We start from the raw sequence: 19,051 nt of genomic DNA, 5'->3' as shown, positions 1-19,051 counted from the left end.
GATGAATAGGCACCACGAGGAGGATGGGTGGGAGAAAGCAAACCAGGTGGAGGACACAGCTCTTTCAAAGCCAGGAGACCCTCCTTCCCTACCTGACACTTGGACCACCCATTATTCTTATCCAGGCACTTTGCATATTCCTTCCTCTTTCATTCATCAAATACTTATTGAGCAACCGCTAGGTACCAAGCACTTCATTCTTGGCACCTTCACTTGGATGATTACTGGGCATCTCAAACATAACTGGCCTCCTCAAACATAACTGGCCCCAGACACCTGCCACTTCCATATCTCAGGTAATGGCAACTCTCCTTCCAGGTGCTCAGGCCAAAACGTTGGAGTCCTCCTTGCCTCCTCTTTCCCTCGCTCCCTACATCCAACCTCTCTGCAAACCTTGCACTCTCTACCTTCAAAACCCATCCTGAATTTGGCCACCTCTCTCTACTCTCCCAGCCCCCATCACATCTTGCCTGGATTACTCCAGCAGCCTCCTCACCGGTCTGCTTCCACCCACATTTATTCTCTCCTTAGCAGCCAGAGAAATCCTTTAAAACAGGGGTCCTCAACCCTCGGGCCGCGGACCGGTATCGGTCTACGGGCTGTTAGGAACCAGGACGCACAGCAGGAGGTGAGCGGCGGGCAAGCATGTGAAGCTTCATCTGCCGCTCCCCGTCGCTCGCATTACCGCCTGAACCAGCCCCCCACCGCCCCCGCTCCCCACTTCCGTGGATAAATTGTCTTCCACGAAACCGGTCCCTGGTGACAAACGGGTTGGGGACCGCTGCTTTAAAACATAGCTCAAGACCGTGTTCATTTCAGCCTGGAGTAACAGCTCTCGCAGATTTACAAAGCCCCAAGCCACACATTCTGACCCCACCTCCTGCTGCTCCTCCCTGCCCCCCTCCCCCCCCCCCCCTTGCAGTTGCTCAAACACAACAGGCCTCTGGGCCGTTGCACTAGCTGTTCCATCTGCCTGGAATACTCTTCCTCCAGATTTTGGCACGACTGGCTCCCTCATTTCCTTCAAGTATTTCCCAAATGTCACCTTCTCAGTGAGCCCTACCCTGACCATTCTTTTTAAAATTGCAACCGCCCTACTCCCCCAACTCCCAGTCTCCTTGCCCCTGCTCTATATTTTCCACAAAATTTATTGCCTTCTAACACATTTATTATGGTTTCTATTACTTTTTAAAATTTTATTTATTTATTTTATTTTTTGGCTGCCTTGGGTGTTCCTTGCTGTGGGCAGGCTTTCTCTAGTTGTGTCAAGCGGGGCCTACTCTTCATTGCGGTGCACGGGCTTCTCATTGTGGTGGCTTCTCTTGTTGCAGAGCACGGGCTCTAGGCGCGCAGGCTTCAGTAGTTGTGGCTCGCAGGCTCAGTAGTTGTGGCGCACTGGCTTAGTTGCTCTGCAGCATGTGGGATCTTCCCGAACCAGGGCTCAAACCCGTGTCCCCTGCATTGGCAGGTGGATTCTTAACCACTGCGCCACCAGGGAAGCCCATGGTTTCTATTATTAACTGAATAAAAGTTAATGGGGGAGACATAATAAACAGGAAATAAAAGCATGAGTGTAGGGAAGCTTTTTTTATAAGTGGTTAGTGCTATAATGAAAATACAACCCAGGGATGTGACAGAGACCTGCAGGTAGGCTACTTTCTCATGGCCAGGGAGGGGACATTTGAGCTGAGACCTAAATGATGTGAAGGAGCCCTGAGGAGTTAGAGCCGAGGGGTAGGGTTGAGAAGGAAGAGCATTCTAGGCTGCAGGAACTGCAAGGGCAGAACTCTGACGTGGGAACCAGCAAATTCATGGGCAGATGTTCTGAGCTCACCGGTTTCCAGGGCTGTTGGGAAACCCTAGCCTCCTGCGTTTGGTTGTGCACTCCTGAAACCTTCACCGCAGGCCTAGCTGTCGACTGACTCCAGGCAGAGTCTGGCCGCTGAAGTTGCGTTTCAGGCCGGCGGGAGTGGCGGAAGCAGAAATGGATAATCCCCAGAAGCAGAGGTCCGGGCGACTCCAGGGGCCGGGTTGGGTGGCTGGGAAGCTGGGCCGGGCCTCGCGGGCTGGATAGGAGCCCGCCCAGAGGAGGCGTCTGGGCCGAGGCCGTCCCAGGCTTGGCTCTGCGGGAGAAGTGGGCCGGGCGGGGAGAGGGGGACTGGAGGAGGGAAGGGAAGGTCTCCGAGTTCTCTGGGAGGTGGACTGGGTCCGAGGGCCCCGGACGGCCTGAGGTGGGACTCTGCGTTCGAGGCCGCCCGCCACTGACCAGCACTGTGGCTCAGGCGGGTCACGGCCTGTCGGGCCTCAGTTTCCCTCGGGCATGGATCGCGGGGCGGCTTCGCGGATCGCGAGGCCTAGTGAGTCGTGGGCGGGGAGGGGCGGGGGCGGTAACTCGAGCCGCCCAAGCGGGGTCTTTCGCTCCCGTGGCCAAGTTAGCGGCGCGGGCGGAGGCGTGGGGTCCCGAGCCGGAATCGCCCCTGGCCGCGGCCGCAGCCCACCCCGCGGGTCGCCCTCCTGGGCTTCGGGGGCGCGGAGGTGAGAGCGGGCCCGGCGGGCTCGGGAGGAGGCGGCCTCCGGGGGGGCGTGGCCCGCGGGGACGTGGCGGGACAGCTCCGTGCGCGATAGGGAAACCGAGGCGGCAGCCGCACCCGGAGTCTGCGGCGCTCGCCGAGGAGTTCCTGGTGAGGCCGCTCTGTTTCAGGGCGATAGCGGGTTAGGGGCTCACGGCGGTGGCCACCGGCCAGTGAGTCCCACGCCCCAGCCCGCCGCTCCTCTAACAAAAGAATTCAGAAAAACGCGGTGCACCGGCTTCCCGCCGGTGTTGAAGTCCGGGCCTCGCATCCCCGGAGCGGGGAGGTGGCTGGGAGAAGACGCCTGTCCCTGTGAGGGGGTGCGGAGACAGTTCGGTGGGCTCCGGATCCCCTCTCCGCGCCCCGGAGCTGAGGCCACTCCTCGAGGAAACATCTGTGTTCTCCCCCTCCTTCTCCTCGACCACCATCGGAGAATGGCCCCTCCCCATCTCAGGACCCTGCTTGCTTCACTCCATAGCCCTTGTCAAGACCGTCGGTCCTTACGTTATTATTTAATTAATTTTAAAATTCACTAATTATTATTTATTTTTGTCTTTTTTTTTTACAGCGTGTCTCCCCCGTTGAAATGTAGGCTCCAGGAGGGAGGGACTTTATTTTGTCCACTGTTGTAGTCACAGTTATTTTAACAAATCCTTTCAGAGGGCCTTCCCAAGCCCTGCAAGGGGCTGGATATTGGGGGTTCCACTGGGAGCCAAGCCCAGTCCTGCCCTAGACATTCTGGGGCTGGGGACAGCGGTGTAAACACAAAGGAGATCATTGCGGGATGAAGGAAATGAAAACAGAAGTGAGGGGGTGCTGGTTGGGTCACCTTAGATCAGACCACCTTGGTGATCAGGACAGGCCTCTCAGATTAGGTTACTTAAAGACCACAAATAAACTGTGACAAGTGCTAGAAGGGAAAAGCAAGAAGCTATGAGGGCATTTAACTCTGACCTAGCATTAGAGGGCAGGGCAATGAGGTCTGAAGAGTGATGATCAGGACAATGGGACTCAGCTCCTTAAATTGCTCATAAGTGCAGGGCCTGGGTGGTCCAGTGATGGTGGTGGTGGGGCGGGGGGGGGCGATTATCAGGGGTCAGGGAAAGCTTCCTGGAGGAGGTGGTGGTTTCATTTGGCCCCAAAGCCTGAGTAGGAGCTTTTATCCTTTAGGATGGGTTGACTGGGTTTGAGAATTCTTTTGCAGGTGCCCCGGAAACCACGTGGTCAAAGGGCTGAGCTGTGTGACCAGACAAGAGAGGCCCCTGCCCCTGCCCAGTGAGCTCTGCTGGTAAGTGGGTCATTGCCAAGACTTGCCCCCAAAGGGTGTGAGGGAATCAGGAGACCAAGCTCCGCTTCTCACTGGCCATGTGACCGTGGGCAGTTCACCTTCACTGTCCTGACCTCAGTTTTCTGTGAGTCAGGAGGACAGTTGGATGAGATGCCACTTGTGACCTATGGGGCACCAGCGTTCATTGGTTGAGGTTGATCCTACTCAACCATGCCCTGTGTTTGTACTTCGCTCTTATTTACTGAGCAGGTCCCTGTCCGAACCCACACTGATGGAGGAATGAGGCAGGCCTGCCGCACCCCAGCCCTATCTGACCCTGAAGGCTACTAAAGGACAGCTGTGCCATTAACAAATGAAAGGCCAGCAGGGGTCCACCGGGGTCACAGAAACCCTGGATGTTTGGCTTCAGGGTTGGAGCTAAGGGGCCCTCAGATTAGGGGATGGTTTAAGCACGATGGTTTTTATGAGTTTGGGGTCCATTTCAGCTCAGCTGATGACTTTTCCTTTGGGTTTTAAACAGCTGTGTCAAAGCCCTGCCATACCTCCTGGTCTGATACAATCGCATTATCCTTTTCTCTGAGTCCTCTGATGTCCAGTTTTTTGCATGATCCTCACAACAGCGCTTTGGGAGAAAAGGCAGGGGAGACTAGCCCATTTCACAGAGGAAGACACTGAGAGCCTCAGGGCACAGCAAGTGAGAAGAGCCCACAGGCCTGGGGCCCAGGTCTTTCCAGAGCCAGTGCTCTTTTTCCCACAGGGGCACAAGGGCTGCCTCCCTCTCTGATCTGTCTCCACCTCTCTCACCTCACAGTTCTTATGGGAGCCATGAAGCTGAACGAGAGGAGTGTGGCCCACTACGCCCTGAGCGACTCCCCAGCAGACCACGCAGGCTTCCTGCGCACTTGGGGGGGCGCAGGGACTCCACCCACCCCCAGTGGCACTGGCCGAAGGTGCTGGTTTGTCCTTAAAGGCAACCTGCTGTTCTCCTTTGAGAGTCGAGAGGGCCGGGCCCCACTGAGCCTAGTGGTGCTGGAGGGCTGCACAGTGGAGTTGGCCGAGGCTCCCGTGCCTGAAGAGTTTGCCTTTGCCATCCGCTTCGACGCCCCTGGAGTGCGCCCACACCTGCTCGCGGCAGATGGGCCAGCGGCCCAGGAGGCCTGGGTGAAGGCACTGTCCAGGGCAAGCTTTGGCTACATGCGCCTGGTGGTGCGTGAGCTGGAGAGCCAGTTGCGTGATGCCCGCCACAGCCTGGACCTGCATCGCCACTCATCCTGGAAGGCCATTCCCAGCCGCTGTAAGCCCCAGGCTCCTGACCACTGGTCTCCTGGCCTGGAGAATGGTCACTCCCTCTCCAGAGATTGCAGCCCTATGGGCTTGGTGGAAGAAGGGGGCAGCAGGCCAGCAGGGCGGGGCTTGGCCGAGTGGGAGTTGCAGGGCCCTGCCAGCCTCCTCCTAGGCAGGAGGCAGAGCCCTGTGTCCCCGGAGACCTCCTGCTTCTCTACTCTACATGACTGGTATGGCCAGGAGATTATGGAGCTGAGGCGGGCGTGGCTGCAGAGTGCCCAGGGGAGCCAGCCAGAATGCGAGAAACAAGATAGGCCCTGAGCCTGGGCCCTTCGGGTTCAGCCCTTGTCCTGCTGGTCAGGACACCAGGGCCAGTGCTTTTTCAAGAGTTTAATGTTTACTGGTTTCTGAAGTTGCTGTTGGATGTGAGTTCTCCCCTTCCTGCTTTTTAGGCTTGCTCCAGGTTCCAAATCCACCCTTACGCCTAGAGGGGACTGAGGAATCATTAACTTTCAACCCCTTTATTTCCTGAGGGCCAGAGAGGAGAGGTGGCTTGCTCAGCAGCCACAGACCTAGGTCTCCTGACTCTGCCCCTCTCTCAGGGGATATTAATGAAATGGAGGAAGTGGGGAATATTACATGACCACAGGCCGCTCTGCCTTTCACCTACACACGATTCTACAGACACAATTTCCAACATGGGGAATCTTGTATAAATACCAGAAGTTGACTGCAGTGTTGGCTTGAGGGACTGATACTGTCAGAAAAAGTGGGTTTACTGTGTTATGGGGGTTTCTGGGGCCCGGCTCATCCTGAGTGATGAGAAGATTGGGCATGGGACCCCCACTCTGCAATTTGGACAGGACCCTTTGGAGGGAGAGGGCACTTAGCCAGTCAAGAGGGATTTATCCTGCTCCGAAAGTGTTAGGGCCCCATCTTCTTTCCCTGGCTGCCCTGTCAACAGACGGTGCTTGGTCATTGCCCCAGGAGGGCCAGTAGCTTTTATATGTCAGCAGAAATCCTTCCTGTACTGTGTCCTCAGCTGCCAAGTAGGAAGCTGAAGTGGGGAGGCAGTGAGGCTCCCTGGGAAAGCCAGTTTCTTACTTTGGTTTTCAGTCCTGGGCATTCTAGGAGCTTGGGCACAGGATTCCTGGCACCCTGTGATAAACTCTTCTGTCTTGGCTGGACTCCCAGAGAGATGTTCCTGATCCTGAAACCCCCTAGGAACTCGTTCACAGTCTTGCTCGGCACCCAGTGTGTACCTGCCAAGATCCTCTTGTTCCTACTCTCACCAGCATGGCGCCGAGCATTTGCTTTATCGATTGTTCTGAGAGGAAAAGTGGCTGGTTGGACAGAGCCAGAGGCCAGATCAGCCTGATAGCCTAGGGGTGTGGTGGCAGTGGCTGGATGGAAGATGCAGAGCCTGGTCCAGTCATCCCCCTCCTCCAATATACACAGTCTCCCCCTTCTTAGCCTCTCTCCCTTACTGGGGCCTTGGACAGCCTGAGCTAGAGGCTTCGGCTCAGAGCCTCTTAAGTCCAGGAGGCTGACATGCCGTCCAGGGTCCTGGACCAGTTCCTAGGAAGCCAGGCCTGTTTCCCAAGAAGAGGGGCCACCTTCCCAGCCCTGTATGGGAGCCCCACAGCCCCGATGCGTCTTGTTTTATGCACAGACACTACGGGCTTTTTGTTATCTTGCCTATTGTTACAGTGCTTTTTATACGATTAAAACATTATGTTTTTTTATTTCTTATTTTGGCTCAAGTTTACTTTAGCAATCACCTGGACAGTTTGTGTGAAAGCCCCCATTTTCCCCCTTTTCAGATATATTTTCCATTTAGCTATACATAACATATACCTTGGCATGAAATAAAATTCTAAAATCATTCAAGTAGCACAAGTAATAAATTTGTATTTTTAAATTGTTAAAAAAAAATACAATAGTTTGAAGTTCAATTAAAGTGGTTTCTCATTTCAACAACCCCCTGCTCTGCCACGCCCTGGCGGTCCTGGGTGCGGCAACAATGACAGAAATCTGAAGGCTTCACAAGGACAACTCCAGTCAGGTGGCCTCGCCCACCAGTCCAGGAATGAGGGATGTACCCGGCCCTTGGGGTCATCCTCCTGACGTAACCATGTCGGGCCGCAATAGGAACTAAGCGCACTGCGCAAGTCTGTGAGCTGGACCTCTCGTCTGATCCCTAAAGCCTCGCGAGGCTTCCGGCGGCGTTCTTCCAGAGGGCGGCACGGGGGCCGGGTGGTGGGGTGCAGGTTCCCGGACTAGGAGGGGGGCTGGGAGATGGCGTCCGGAGCGGCTCGCTGGCTGGCGTTGGCACCCGTCGGATCTGGGGCTTTCCGGAGCGGGCTGAGCCTGGGGAAAGGTGGCGATGTCTCCGCCGGTCGGGGCGGCTTAGTTCGGAGTCTGGTACCATCGAGGTCAGTCATCGTTACTCGCAGCGGCGCCATTTTGCCCAAACCGGTGAAAGTGAGTGTCTGCCTGGAGGCGGGGCGAAGGGGCCGAGGACAGTCATTGTGGGGAGTGTGTGCGGGCTCACGCTGATTGATAGGAGCAAAGGCCAGTCGAACGACCGCCTTAGACCGGAAGACGGATCAAGGACAAAGTTTTGCGCTAATGCGCTGCTAATTTTGACAAATGGGGGGAAATGGTCGGGTTAGATCCGGGAGTTGAGCAGGGTGCGTGGAGACGGAAGAAGATGGGGGGCAAGATCGGAGAAAGACGGCACTTTGCACTAGCTCATCTTGAGGAGTGCGGTGCCCTGGCTCTCCGGAGCCACAAGACTCCGCTTTATGCATCCAGTATAGACAAGTCATGTAACCTCTCTACCATAGAGTTGATGGGATGAAAAACGAATGTGGAATGACTTTGTAAATAAAGGGTAAGTGGGACAGACCTTATCTTTTTGCGAGTTTTGACCTAGTATTTAATTCATGTGATTGGGTGTGCAGAGAATTATTACTATCAGTGTTTTTACAAATGAAGAATCAGGGGCCAGACTAGTGAAGCCAGTGTCCAAAGCTAGCAGCTGACTTAGGTTCCGGAATTCAGATTTCCTGCTGGTACAACTCCCACCAGATCCTATTTTTTCCCACCACTGAGTGTTACCACATGCTCTCAGTACCCTTGGAGTTTTCTCAGTAAAATAGGAACAGTCCCTTATACCAAGTAAGTTTGCTTTTTGACTCCAGCGCTGTGTGAGAGTTACAAAACATTCTTTTAAAGCTAGTCTGGCCGACGCAAGCTCACACAAGGTGAGTTCAGGGTTGTTTCACAACAAGAAGCACGGTCATGTTGGGGAAGAGCTGCCCTTAAAGAGGCACAACTGAAGAGAAAAAAAAAAAAACTTTTTTTTGAAACTCCGTAGGAAAATATGAGAGGAAATGTTGAAATTTTACTGAAACTCCGCCAGTCCATTTAAATAGCTAGTCTTTTAATATAAAGACATGCTTAATTTTCAAAACATATTTCTAAAATTTAATGTAGTGAAATCAAATGTCTCAGGCACCAGGGAACCAGTTAAAGAACTGTATAGAATATCCCTTCACTGTACATGTTCATTTTTTTGTAATCTATTTTCATGTATTTAGTAGTTTCTTCAAGGAGAGCTGAACTCTATTCCCTAGTCCAGCTCTTCTCACCCGTTTATGAGTATCTGCAAGTAATTAATAGGTTGTGCCCTAACTTTTAGATGTCCATAAGAGTGCCTTGTACTTCTCTTTCCAGTGTACAGTTTGATGGCCATAAAATCACTTTATCTCTTCTTGTAATTTTTTTTCTTGCTCTGAACTTTTCCAAGGACTTTAAAATCAAGTTGCTTATGATGGATCTCAGGTCCACAGGAGGGAATGCCCTTGAGAGGGCCAGGCCTTCTGTGGTCCTACTAGAGTGGGCTCTGGCGCTCACAGCCACCACTTTGACCCTCTGCAGATGTCCTTCGGCCTTCTCCGTGTGTTCTCCATTGTGATCCCCTTTCTCTATGTCGGGACGCTAATTAGCAAGAACTTTGCTGCTCTACTTGAGGAGCATGATATTTTTGTTCCAGAGGATGATGATGACGACGACTAACAGGTAAGACTTGCTTTTGATGCAACTGTGATGCAGTTTAGCCTGGTAGCAGAATCTGGACACTCGAAGCAGAAGCACAGACTTTTAATGCATTGACTCTCTTGGTGACTAATGTTTTTATGTCACCTTTTCTCTATGCTGGATGAAGGAAACTATCTTATTGACTTACAAATGCACTGGCGTCTCTTCCAACCAGGTTGGATCCCAGCCAGCCTTTTCTATTTGCCCTTTTATGTACCCTCAATTTTCTCAACCCACAAATATTCTTGACAATTTAATGTGCCTTACACACCCACCACAAACAGCTTCATTTCACCAGCTCCACATTGAAATTTAGAAACTGCAGGCCCTCATCAGTGAGCTCTGGTTACCAAGCTCTGCACCAGCACAGCCTGTACACAGGCACTGCCGCCCGGTTCATACACTGCTCGCAAACCCTTCCCCTGTGCCAGTTCCATTCAGCTTTCTTGTGCTGACTTCCTGTGCCCTAGTATGTGCTGACTGGCTGCATTACTGTTATAAGCAAGGACCCTCCTGACTCTTTAGTCTGGCATTTAAGGCTTGCGATGATCTGGTCACACCTGTTCTTCCAGCCTTATCTTCCATATTCCCAACCACATACCTATCCCCAATATTCACTATCTCTTGAGCTACTCACTCTCTTACCCACTCCCAGTGGCCCATTATTCCTCCCAATTGAAAGATTATTTCTCACTGCTCTGTCTCATTTCCACCAATTCTTCATTATCTTTGATGAAGTCTTTCCTCCATTTGAAAGTGACTGCTCTGTCTCCTAACTGACCAGTACCTCTTGTGACAGTCAGTATTATATGCTTAAGATATACCCTAAACTCTACTTGACCATATTCTTGCTGCAGGGAACATGTCTTTTTATACCTTTAGGCCCCCAGTGCCTGGTCTCTGGTGAATGTTCAGTATATATATGAATGAATAATTGAATGTACTCAAAACTGCCTATCTCCTGCCATGTTTGGTAGAACCACTCTATGGAATTCTTTCAGTACATGGTAAGAGGCAGGCTCTGTCACCCAGTTCACTGCTGCTTTCCTTTCTTGCAGGGCATGGAGAAGTATAGAAAGGAGAAAGCCCTAACTTAAGAAATGGTGATGCTCGCAGCCTCTCCTCCTTCCCTATCAATCAGCAGATGGGCCCAGGGAAAGCCCTCAGCCTCCCAACCCCAGTGAAGCCTCCTGCATGGTCTGTGACCATAGCTCAGATCCCCAGACTCCGGGAGGTTCCTGGAGATGTGCTGTCCACTAAGCATAATCAAATTATGAATAAACATAATAAACATCAGCTCTGTAGGACTGAGTGATGGCTGAAGTTTCTCAATACAAGTAGGCTCTAGTTGCAGTTTCTTCACCCTGCTGTCCTCTCTCAATCAGCTGAACAAATAGGTCTTTGATTTACAACCCAGGGCCTCCAGGCCCCTATGGATCCACAAGGTAATCATGGGGACCTGGGACCAATTTTCATTATTTACAAAAGCCCAACAGCTACACAGGCTAACTAAAGGCTCAAGCTTTTGTGTTGAGTAACACTGGCTAGTTATCCCATGCAATCAGAAGAAGCTTTGATTGTTTAAAACTCCTTGAGAAATACCATTTTTTAGAATTCTTTCAAAACTTGGTTTCCTTAGATGAAAAAATAATAAAGGGCAAGAGAAAAACAAATACCGTATGCTAACACATATATATGGACTCTAAAAAAACAAAATAAAGGTCATGAAGAACCTAGGGGCAAGATGGGAATAAAGACACAGACCTACTAGAGAATGGACTTGAGGATACGGGGAGGGGGAAGGGTAAGCTGGGACAAAGTGAGAGAGTGGCATGGACATATATACACTACCAAACGTAAAATAGCTAGCTAGTGGGAAGCAGCCGCATAGCACAGGGAGATCAGCTCGGTGCTTTGTGACCACCTAGAGGGGTGGGATGATAGGGCGGGTGGGAGGGAGATGCAAGAGGGAGGAGATATGGAGATATATGTGTATGTATAGCTGATTCACTTTGTTATAAAGCAGAAACTAACACACCATTGTAAAGCAAGTATACTCCAATAAAGATGTTAAAAACAACAACAACAAAATAATAATAAAGGGGTTGTTGGTGCTGAAAAATTTGGGAATCCTCAGGGTGACTGTACCTATAGATATTGAACCCCTTTCTCCAGCATTTAGACTGTCCAGGGAAGGAACAGAGAAGACTACCATCCAAAGCAAACAGATCAGGTCTTTAACCTGGGTCAAGATTTATTCTCGTCGCTAGAGCTACACTCCCGTTTGCAAAGGGGATACTTCTGTGCGTGCATTGAACAGCTGTGTCCCTAGCAGGATGCCTGATTGATTGAGAAGGAAGTTAATTTCATCTTAAGGACCAGTGCTTGTTGCAGATAGGGGGTTAGGCCTCTGAGCAGCCATTTTCTTCAGAACCCAGGGGAAAACAGCCCAGCTTGTCAGCTCTACTTCGGGGCCTCTTAGTGCTGCTCGGATCCTCCTCCGATAGCAAGAGCTGGCGGAGTTGGATAATCTGTGCCATTACAGCAAAATATCCAATCCTGGGGGCTGTAGAAACAGCTAAGTTAACAAAGCCATCCAGCATCATACCCAGAACGGCAGTTTCTGAGCAGATGGCCTCACCATTCCTGTTTACCAACACGCAAGGCTCTGAGAAAAGAGAATCTAATTTACTAGAAACACCACACTTCAGGAGAAGGGAAAGAACAGGTGGTGTGTTCAACTTGTTCAGACAAAAAGTGAGACTGCAGAAGTAGAGCTTCTCATTGGTTCACCAATGGAATTCTATCATGAAATGACCATCATATATTGAGTTTATTTGTGCTCTAAAATACTTAAATATCAACATGCACTTTTCCATTGAGTGATTTCACGGGTCGTGCCCAACATAGAACTTGGACAGGAAATCCTTTGGCCTTGGTGCTTCTGTTTCATGGAAAAACCGCATAACGTGTGTCCGCTGCTTCCACACTTTAATTGTTTCTTCCAGTTCCATCTTTCCCTGCACAAGTGAGGGGAGAGGTCTTCAGTCAGAGTGGTTGAGTGGAAGGAATACAACACTGAAGGCCAGGACTCGATTCTCTGCTCTGGCACTGACTTGCTGAGTGACCTTTGGCAAGTAACATACTGTGTCTAGACCATACTTTCTACATCTGGACACTGAGGTGGTTGGACTAAGTAATCTCTGAGACCTTTCAAATACTCCTTAAGTCTCTGGCTGACTGGTTCCAAGAGGAGACTTTAGGTCACCAGGCCTCTGCCCCCTGACTGCCTAACCTGACTGGCTTAATTTACATTCCTGCTTAACATTCTTTCCGTGTTATTTACTGGCCCATGCTGAAGTTGCCACTGATGCTAATGAGATGGACCAGAGACAGAATCAGGCCCAGGATCTGACTCCATGGCCTGCTCTTCCGGCTGAAAACTGGCAACCAGGTGAAGCAGTAACTTCCAGGGATGAGGTTCAAGAAGAGTTCAAACTTTCCTCTGTTTTTAGTTTTAAAATGTAAGCCCCAGTGGATTTTCCCTTGAATAGTCTTATAATCTATTTAACCAGGTGAGAACCTCCAAGTTGAACTATTCCTTTGAAACACTATGTAACAGTTGCTGACCTAGTAGTTGCTTTTAAACTTGGAGATAAAATGTTCATCTGAGAAGACTGAAAGCTCTGGACAAGTTGGCTACTCTTTTAAATCAGTCAGGAAGAGTCAGTTACCTTAATGACCAGAAGATCAACCACCCTGGGGTCTATGACGTGGGCATTCTTCATAAACATTTCTCGGACTTTATCCCGTCCCTGTTTCACAGAGATGTCTAGCTGGAATAAATGCACTAAAGAGAAAACATGATTCAGGGTAGAGATGGTTAAAACGTGTTTTTAAAAAAATTGAGTCAACGGCTAGTCATTGAACACATAGGTTGCCCGTCTATTCCATTCACCAAATACTAGCCTGACCTTAAGCTAGGTGCTTGAGGATGTGAAGAAGTGTGAGATATGGCACTTGCTCTCAAAGAGCGTAAATTTGTTTGGGGAGACAAGCCCACTGCATTTGAAGAGGCAGTATAGCACAGCTCAAGAGTATGAACAACCTGGGTTCAAATCCCAGCTCTGTCACTTATCAGCTACATGATTCTGTGCATGTTCACTTCTCTATGCCTGAGTGTTTTTATTTGTGAGTGAAATAAGGACGACAACAGCACATATAACTACAGAGCTGTGGTGAGGATTCTATGAGAGAACAGTGCCTGGCATGGACTAAGCTCTCAATAAATGTTAGCATTATTATTACACGGAACAACTGACAAAAGATGACATGGCTGAAGTGAATGTACAGTGATACGGTGTAGGTTTGTGCACCACGCACACTTAAGAGCGGAGGGAGAGTGCTGAGTGTGCAGGTAGGGAAAGGCATCAATCCAGCAAACAACTACTACCGTATTAGGTTACCTGGAGGAAAGAGAGAAGTTTAAGATGTAGCTCCTGCTCTCTAGGTCTTAAATCCATGAGTGCAAATATTAAAACCACAATATTCAGCAATCCCTGATTAGGTGCTAAAATAGTGGCACAGACTCAGCGACCTGGGAGTTTGACAAGGCATACAGATGTCCTTTGAAAATTAGGTGATTTTATTCTCATCCTCTGGCAGTTGGCCTTCAGTGGATTTGCTGATGGCAAGGACATGAACAGGGCCTTGTGTGGTAGGTGGAATAAGGACAGAAGAGAGGGGCACACGAGGCTCAGGGGACAGCATAACCACGGCTCACAGGCTAGAATGAGCACTGTGGTTGAGGAGAGCAGTGCGCTCATTTGGTGAGGATACCCTGTGGTGTGGCCATTCCTGTGACATGTCCACTCTCGTCTATGGAACTACCACAACCAGCTCTGAAAACCATGAGGGCTATCTAGTGACTGAATTAATCAACAACAAAGTTTGAATCTTTAATTATACTCATAACTTAGTGATGGCAATAGAAAAATAAAGCTTCTGCTGAGGGAGAGATCATGCCGGGCTGATTCAACCAAAGAATAAGCAATAGCAGAAATCTAATAGGAGAAACTGCATCCCAGCTTTGTAGGTAAGTGTTAACAGAGAAGACAGAGGATCACATGAGAAAGAACTCAGTATCCAGTGGTGTGCCGGAGCAGGCTGCCATGGTGAGCCAATTATACACATCTCTTCCCAAATCGGCCGTCACTGACTTCACTTTGATAGCTCAAAATCAACCGTGGTGGGAGTACTTACATCATTGAAAATGGTAAACACTATAAATCTAGATTTCCTGACAGAGAGTTAGCTGTTAAACACCACAGTATCACATTTGGAATTTTAGAAAAGAGCAAACAAAGGGACCATAAGAAGACAGAGACACAAATTAATGCAAACTAATATGGATCCTGGAATTTAGAATCTTACCACTAGAGGTCTGTGGGGACTTGCCTTAAGTCAGACTACTGGTCCCTGGCAAACATGGGCCTAGAATCCAGGCTGCTTATTGTTTTTTAATTTACAATTTTGTGCTCTTTTAAGGAAAGGCGTATGAGGAATCTTCCCCTGCTATCAGTGCTTACCTTTCCTGCGTTTTCATATTAGAATCCTGCCCAACCTTGGGAGACAAAAGCAAGGTGCCTCTGTGCATACTGGGGGAGCTGGTGTCCACCTACTCCCATTCCACAAGGTCTCCTGAACCACACACCAGCGCACTGGCTGTATGAATCTTCTCCTCAGGAAAATATTCACAGGCACAAATGCAAAGTTTTGCCTACAATGTCAGTTCACGGATCCCTGAATGCCCATCTTCCCAGGTTAAGAATCCTTGCCTCTAAAGAGGCAAATACATAGCTTTGTCCTAGTCATCCTTCTCCCACCTCAACCCCCTGAACACACCCCCTCCGCCAGTGAGAAAGGCTGCAGGAAGGCAAACAGGAACAGCCTAAGCTATAGCCCACTGAACTGTTCTTTGGTCTAAATCAGTGGTTGTCAAACCAGTGACGACTTTTGCCCACCAGGACATCTGGCAGCATCTGGAGGCATTTTTGATTATCACAACTAGCGGGGAGAATGCTAATGGCATCGCTGGGTGGAGGTCAGGGATGTTGCTAAACATCCCACAATGCACAGGACAGTCTCCACAACAAAGAATTATCCAGCACGAATGCCGCTGTCGAGAAGCCCTGGTGTAAGTCATTTCCAACTGTTCTTTCTCAACTCACAGACTCCTGGCTTAATCTTTGAATCCTGAATATTTTAATTTCAATTTGAAAAAATCTGAGAGGCACAAAAAGAAGATATGGAAGTGCCCCTTTTGGATGAAGGTGACTTCCATAGTCTGTGTGTTTTCCTCAAGTTACTGTTAAGGCTCTTCTGAGTCAGGGAGGCTCTGACAGGTTAGGAAGGATGACACTGATCTGGTTCTCAGCCGTCTGCTCCAATTCATTTTGGCAGCATTCATACCAAGCGCCGGGAGATCCTTAGATGGGAAGGCGGCATGGTGTGATGAAAAAAGAGCACGGGAGCTGGGGTCAAACGAGCTGGGTAAGGTCTCCACACCATCATGAACTAGGACCTTGCCTGGGGTGCAGCCTCCTCAGTCTATTTCTGCATCTACAACATAGGGAAGACAATAGCCTCTTACCTACCTCCTTTACAGGAATGTGGCGAAAATCAAGTGACGACATCTTATAAACAGTAAAGCATCGACACAGGTTAACTATTAAAAATTTCAGCACTTACTTCCCCTACCTCTATTATATTTTGGGTTTTAATGATCTGGTTATATATGCCTATCTTTCTAGACCATAAGACCCTTGAAGGCAGGGTTGTGTTTTAGTCACTTTCATATCTCTCTAGGCATCTAGTACTGACCCTCTAGTACAAGAGGTATCCAATGAAATGGAAATTAAACAAATGAATAGTTTCTATAGAAAGTCTCCTGTTATGTTGTAACCAGCAAGCAGCATGTAGTATTTCTTCAAAGGAGGGAATCCAAGGCAGTTTTGTTCTGTGCTCGCATGCGGAGGCAACCACCCAGGCAAATGGCACTCTGTTCCACAAGCGCAGCATAACTGGGTCCCGTGAGATTCACGGAAAACTACAGCAGAAGCTGAGCCAAGTGTAACAGTTGGACAATCAGGGTCTGAAGTCTGGCTCTTCCACTTACTAATGGTGTGATGTGAGACAAGTTTATGTGCCTCAGTTTTCTCATCTGTAAGACAGGGAAATAATTAGAACCCACCCTAAAATGAGGCAATGTAAAGCATTTAGCATAGTGCTGGGCCATATGTATGCATTTCAATGAATGTTAGTTATTATCAATACTTTTACTTATTCCCAGTCCTTAGTTTGGATCCTCAGCTGGAATCCCCAGTGATGGATGTCATGACACCAGTGTACACACAGGCCTGAGCAAACGACAAGCTGCAGATCGCTGATCCTCCCCATAAGGGTGTACCACCCCACTGACCCCCGCCACCCTCCCCTGCTCTACAGGCTCCTATAGCCCCCTGCCGTCTCCTCTTCTCAGGACCCTTCTGCCTGTGGGCTTATCTTCTCAAACAGTATTTGAGGGAAAGTCTTGGAGGGTGTTGATTTTGAATGAGCTAGATACCTGGGTTCTAGCCTCAACTCAGTCACTGATTTTTTTACCCTTTGCCAACTATTCTTTCTGCCATCTGGGTCTTGTTCCCCACCCCCTGCTCCTCCCTGCAACAAGAAAGCATTCTTGGGCAATCATAGAAGTATTCTGCTAGGCAAACCTGCTTTTAAACATCTGCATTTGAATACACCCTCCACACACACACCCCCAAGCTACTGTCTCTCCCCTACGCCTATTATCCATCTGTCCCCTGAAGGCACGTGAGTTTGTAGTCCCTGAACCCGCCCGCCCGCGATCACTCCGGTTTCTCCCTCCCTTGTATCCTGTGGGTCTAAGTTATGGTCATGGGCAACCTCTCAAAAAGTCAGCTTGAGGACAAGTGACACTGTGAAGCAGACACAGCTCCCGTACATTAAAGAGCTGGGTTCTGCATGGAGAGTAAGCCCTACACATAACAGTAACAATAATAACAAGACAGCAGTGGCAGCCAGCACTTAATGAGTGTCTAAGTAAGTGTCAGACACTATCCTAAGCACTTCAGATGCATTAACCTATTTAACAGAGCAACTCTCTGAAGAAGGTACTACACATTGTCATTTTACAGATGAGGAAGCTGAGGCACAGTGAGATGAAACAACTTGCTCACGGTCACACAGCTACTAACGGGAAAGTGGAGGCAAGTCCAGTAACCACCACATTCTACTGCTTCTCACAGACAGGCAAGGAAGTGGCAGCCCTAAGGGGTGCTGCGGTGCTCCAGCTCACTTAAGAACACGATGAAACACACTAAATCAAATCAACAAAATTACCAAATATCGACAGTCCCTGACATCTGTACTGCCCTTGACAGTTCCGATGGGATTTTCCCCAAGTTTTCTTTCATCAGGTACACTGGGCAGCGCTGAGGGGGATGCCAAGATGAAAAAACAGTCTCTGAACCCGGGGAGCTTCTATTTTAATCCTTCGGGAGAACAGATTGGTTCTCTGACATCTAAGCGAAGACAGGGGTTCTGGGGGGACAGGGGAAGGAGTTCCTAAGGAATACTAGGGGCCTGTGGAACTAGGTAAAAAGACTTTGGAGACTGGGGAGGGAGCCACCTCACCCGGAGGGACTGGAAAAGACACCACTGTCTTACTGGATGACCTTGGGAAAGTCACTTCCCTGCTCCGGTTCTGCTTCTTTCTCTGTGGGGGATGTGGGAACCAGATGATCGCTCAAATCCCACCGCCCCTTTGTTTATATGACCTAATGGATGTCTGTAAACACATTCAGGAACTCTAGAGTTGACTCTGGGTTCCAGATCCACCAGGGGCTGGCTCTGGGCCTTGCGCGGATCACTTCGCCTCTAGGTGCCTCAGCTGCCTCACCTATAAAGTGAGTGTGTCACTGACAGTCCTTGCTCTCCCTCCCAGGGGTTCGGGAAGAATTACGGGGGACAAAAGGGCAAGGGCGCCTAGCAGCGCGGTTCCGACGCAGAGCACGACTGGTCTGACCCTGGCGCCACCGCCGCCAGGTCAGGCTCACCAAGGTTCGTGTGACCCTCCTCCCCTGAAGCGCTCGGAATCACCTCTGCCCAAGTTGGTGACCTCGGCTCGGCCCGGCAAAAATGGGAGGCCGGGACGGCGGCGACCTTGGGCGGCTGCCTCCGGGGCCCCGCGTGCGCCGCTGCCTCTCACCAGTGTTCGGCACCTCCCGATACCAGGCGCGGTAGAGCTCGCGCACCCTCCGCTTGGCCTCGTTCATGTCCCGACTGAAAACGGGCTTCACCGAGGTGGTGGCCGCAGCTGCAGCCCGGCTGAGGCCGCTCGCCGCCATCTTGCGAAAGAAACCACCTCCCGACTTCACCCCGTTTCAACCCGTAAGTCCGGCCGAGGGACGAATCTTTTTCCTCATTGGCTAAAACTTAAAGTCCCGCCCCTAAACTACTGGTGGGCGGGAGAACGCCTATGGGGCTCTCTGATTGGCTGAGAAGCCTCTCTCTCCTCTCTCCCTCTCCCCCTCCCCCTCCCTCCCTCCCTCTCTCCCTCTCTCCCTCCTCTCTCTCCCCTCTCTCTCCCTCCTCTCTCCCTCCTCTCTCCCTCTGTGTGAGAGAAGCAGGTGGAGGCTGCGCAGGCTCACCTGCGGAATCGTACGCTCGGCCGTTGAACGTCCTAACGGTCGCCCGACCGTGCCGCCAGGGGGCGCTCGGGCCC

The 19,051-nt window shown here is 50.2% G+C and overlaps 3 protein-coding genes across 3 annotated transcripts; 2 read left to right on the top strand and 1 right to left on the bottom strand.

The window, feature by feature from the left end:
* Window positions 1–2,204: 2,204 nt before the first annotated feature.
* On the top strand, window positions 2,205–6,994 carry PHETA2 (PH domain containing endocytic trafficking adaptor 2). The gene is made up of 3 exons (XM_061205369.1): window positions 2,205–2,357; window positions 3,775–3,858; window positions 4,670–6,994. Exon 3 carries the CDS (start codon window positions 4,675–4,677, stop codon window positions 5,461–5,463), a length of 789 nt encoding a protein of 262 aa, XP_061061352.1. The 5' UTR covers window positions 2,205–2,357; window positions 3,775–3,858; window positions 4,670–4,674; the 3' UTR covers window positions 5,464–6,994.
* Window positions 6,995–7,379: 385 nt separating this feature from the next.
* Window positions 7,380–10,550, top strand: SMDT1 (single-pass membrane protein with aspartate rich tail 1). Its single transcript, XM_061204445.1, has 3 exons — window positions 7,380–7,626; window positions 9,088–9,228; window positions 10,305–10,550. Exons 1-2 carry the CDS (start codon window positions 7,441–7,443, stop codon window positions 9,223–9,225), a joined length of 324 nt encoding a protein of 107 aa, XP_061060428.1. The 5' UTR covers window positions 7,380–7,440; the 3' UTR covers window positions 9,226–9,228; window positions 10,305–10,550.
* Window positions 10,551–12,060: 1,510 nt separating this feature from the next.
* On the bottom strand, window positions 12,061–18,713 carry NDUFA6 (NADH:ubiquinone oxidoreductase subunit A6). Its single transcript, XM_061204444.1, has 3 exons — window positions 18,536–18,713; window positions 12,981–13,096; window positions 12,061–12,266 (listed from the first exon to the last, which is right to left on the bottom strand). Exons 1-3 carry the CDS (start codon window positions 18,672–18,674, stop codon window positions 12,135–12,137), a joined length of 387 nt encoding a protein of 128 aa, XP_061060427.1. The 5' UTR covers window positions 18,675–18,713; the 3' UTR covers window positions 12,061–12,134.
* Between the last annotated feature and the right edge of the window lie 338 nt (window positions 18,714–19,051).

Source organism: Eubalaena glacialis, chromosome 11 (assembly GCF_028564815.1).
Source record: "Eubalaena glacialis isolate mEubGla1 chromosome 11, mEubGla1.1.hap2.+ XY, whole genome shotgun sequence".
In the NCBI taxonomy this organism is placed as follows: domain Eukaryota; kingdom Metazoa; phylum Chordata; class Mammalia; order Artiodactyla; family Balaenidae; genus Eubalaena; species Eubalaena glacialis.
Note: the sequence above shows the minus strand (reverse complement) of the source record. Positions and strands in the feature narration are given on the sequence as shown.

What these genes read in the sequence shown, in the direction of transcription:
- NDUFA6 (XM_061204444.1), bottom strand. Translation starts at nt 18,674, where the DNA reads ATGGCGGCGAGCGGCCTCAGCCGGGCTGCAGCTGCGGCCACCACCTCG. An exon ending in TCGGGAGGTGCCGAACACTG is followed by an intron (nt 13,097 to 18,535) that starts GTGAGAGGCAGC and finishes TTTTCTCTTTAG; the next exon opens with TGCATTTATTCCAGCTAGAC. An exon ending in TTGATCTTCTGGTCATTAAG is followed by an intron (nt 12,267 to 12,980) that starts GTAACTGACTCT and finishes TCACTTGTGCAG; the next exon opens with GGAAAGATGGAACTGGAAGA.
- SMDT1 (XM_061204445.1), top strand. Translation starts at nt 7,441, where the DNA reads ATGGCGTCCGGAGCGGCTCGCTGGCTGGCGTTGGCACCCGTCGGATCT. An exon ending in TTTTGCCCAAACCGGTGAAA is followed by an intron (nt 7,627 to 9,087) that starts GTGAGTGTCTGC and finishes GACCCTCTGCAG; the next exon opens with ATGTCCTTCGGCCTTCTCCG.
- PHETA2 (XM_061205369.1), top strand. Translation starts at nt 4,675, where the DNA reads ATGGGAGCCATGAAGCTGAACGAGAGGAGTGTGGCCCACTACGCCCTG.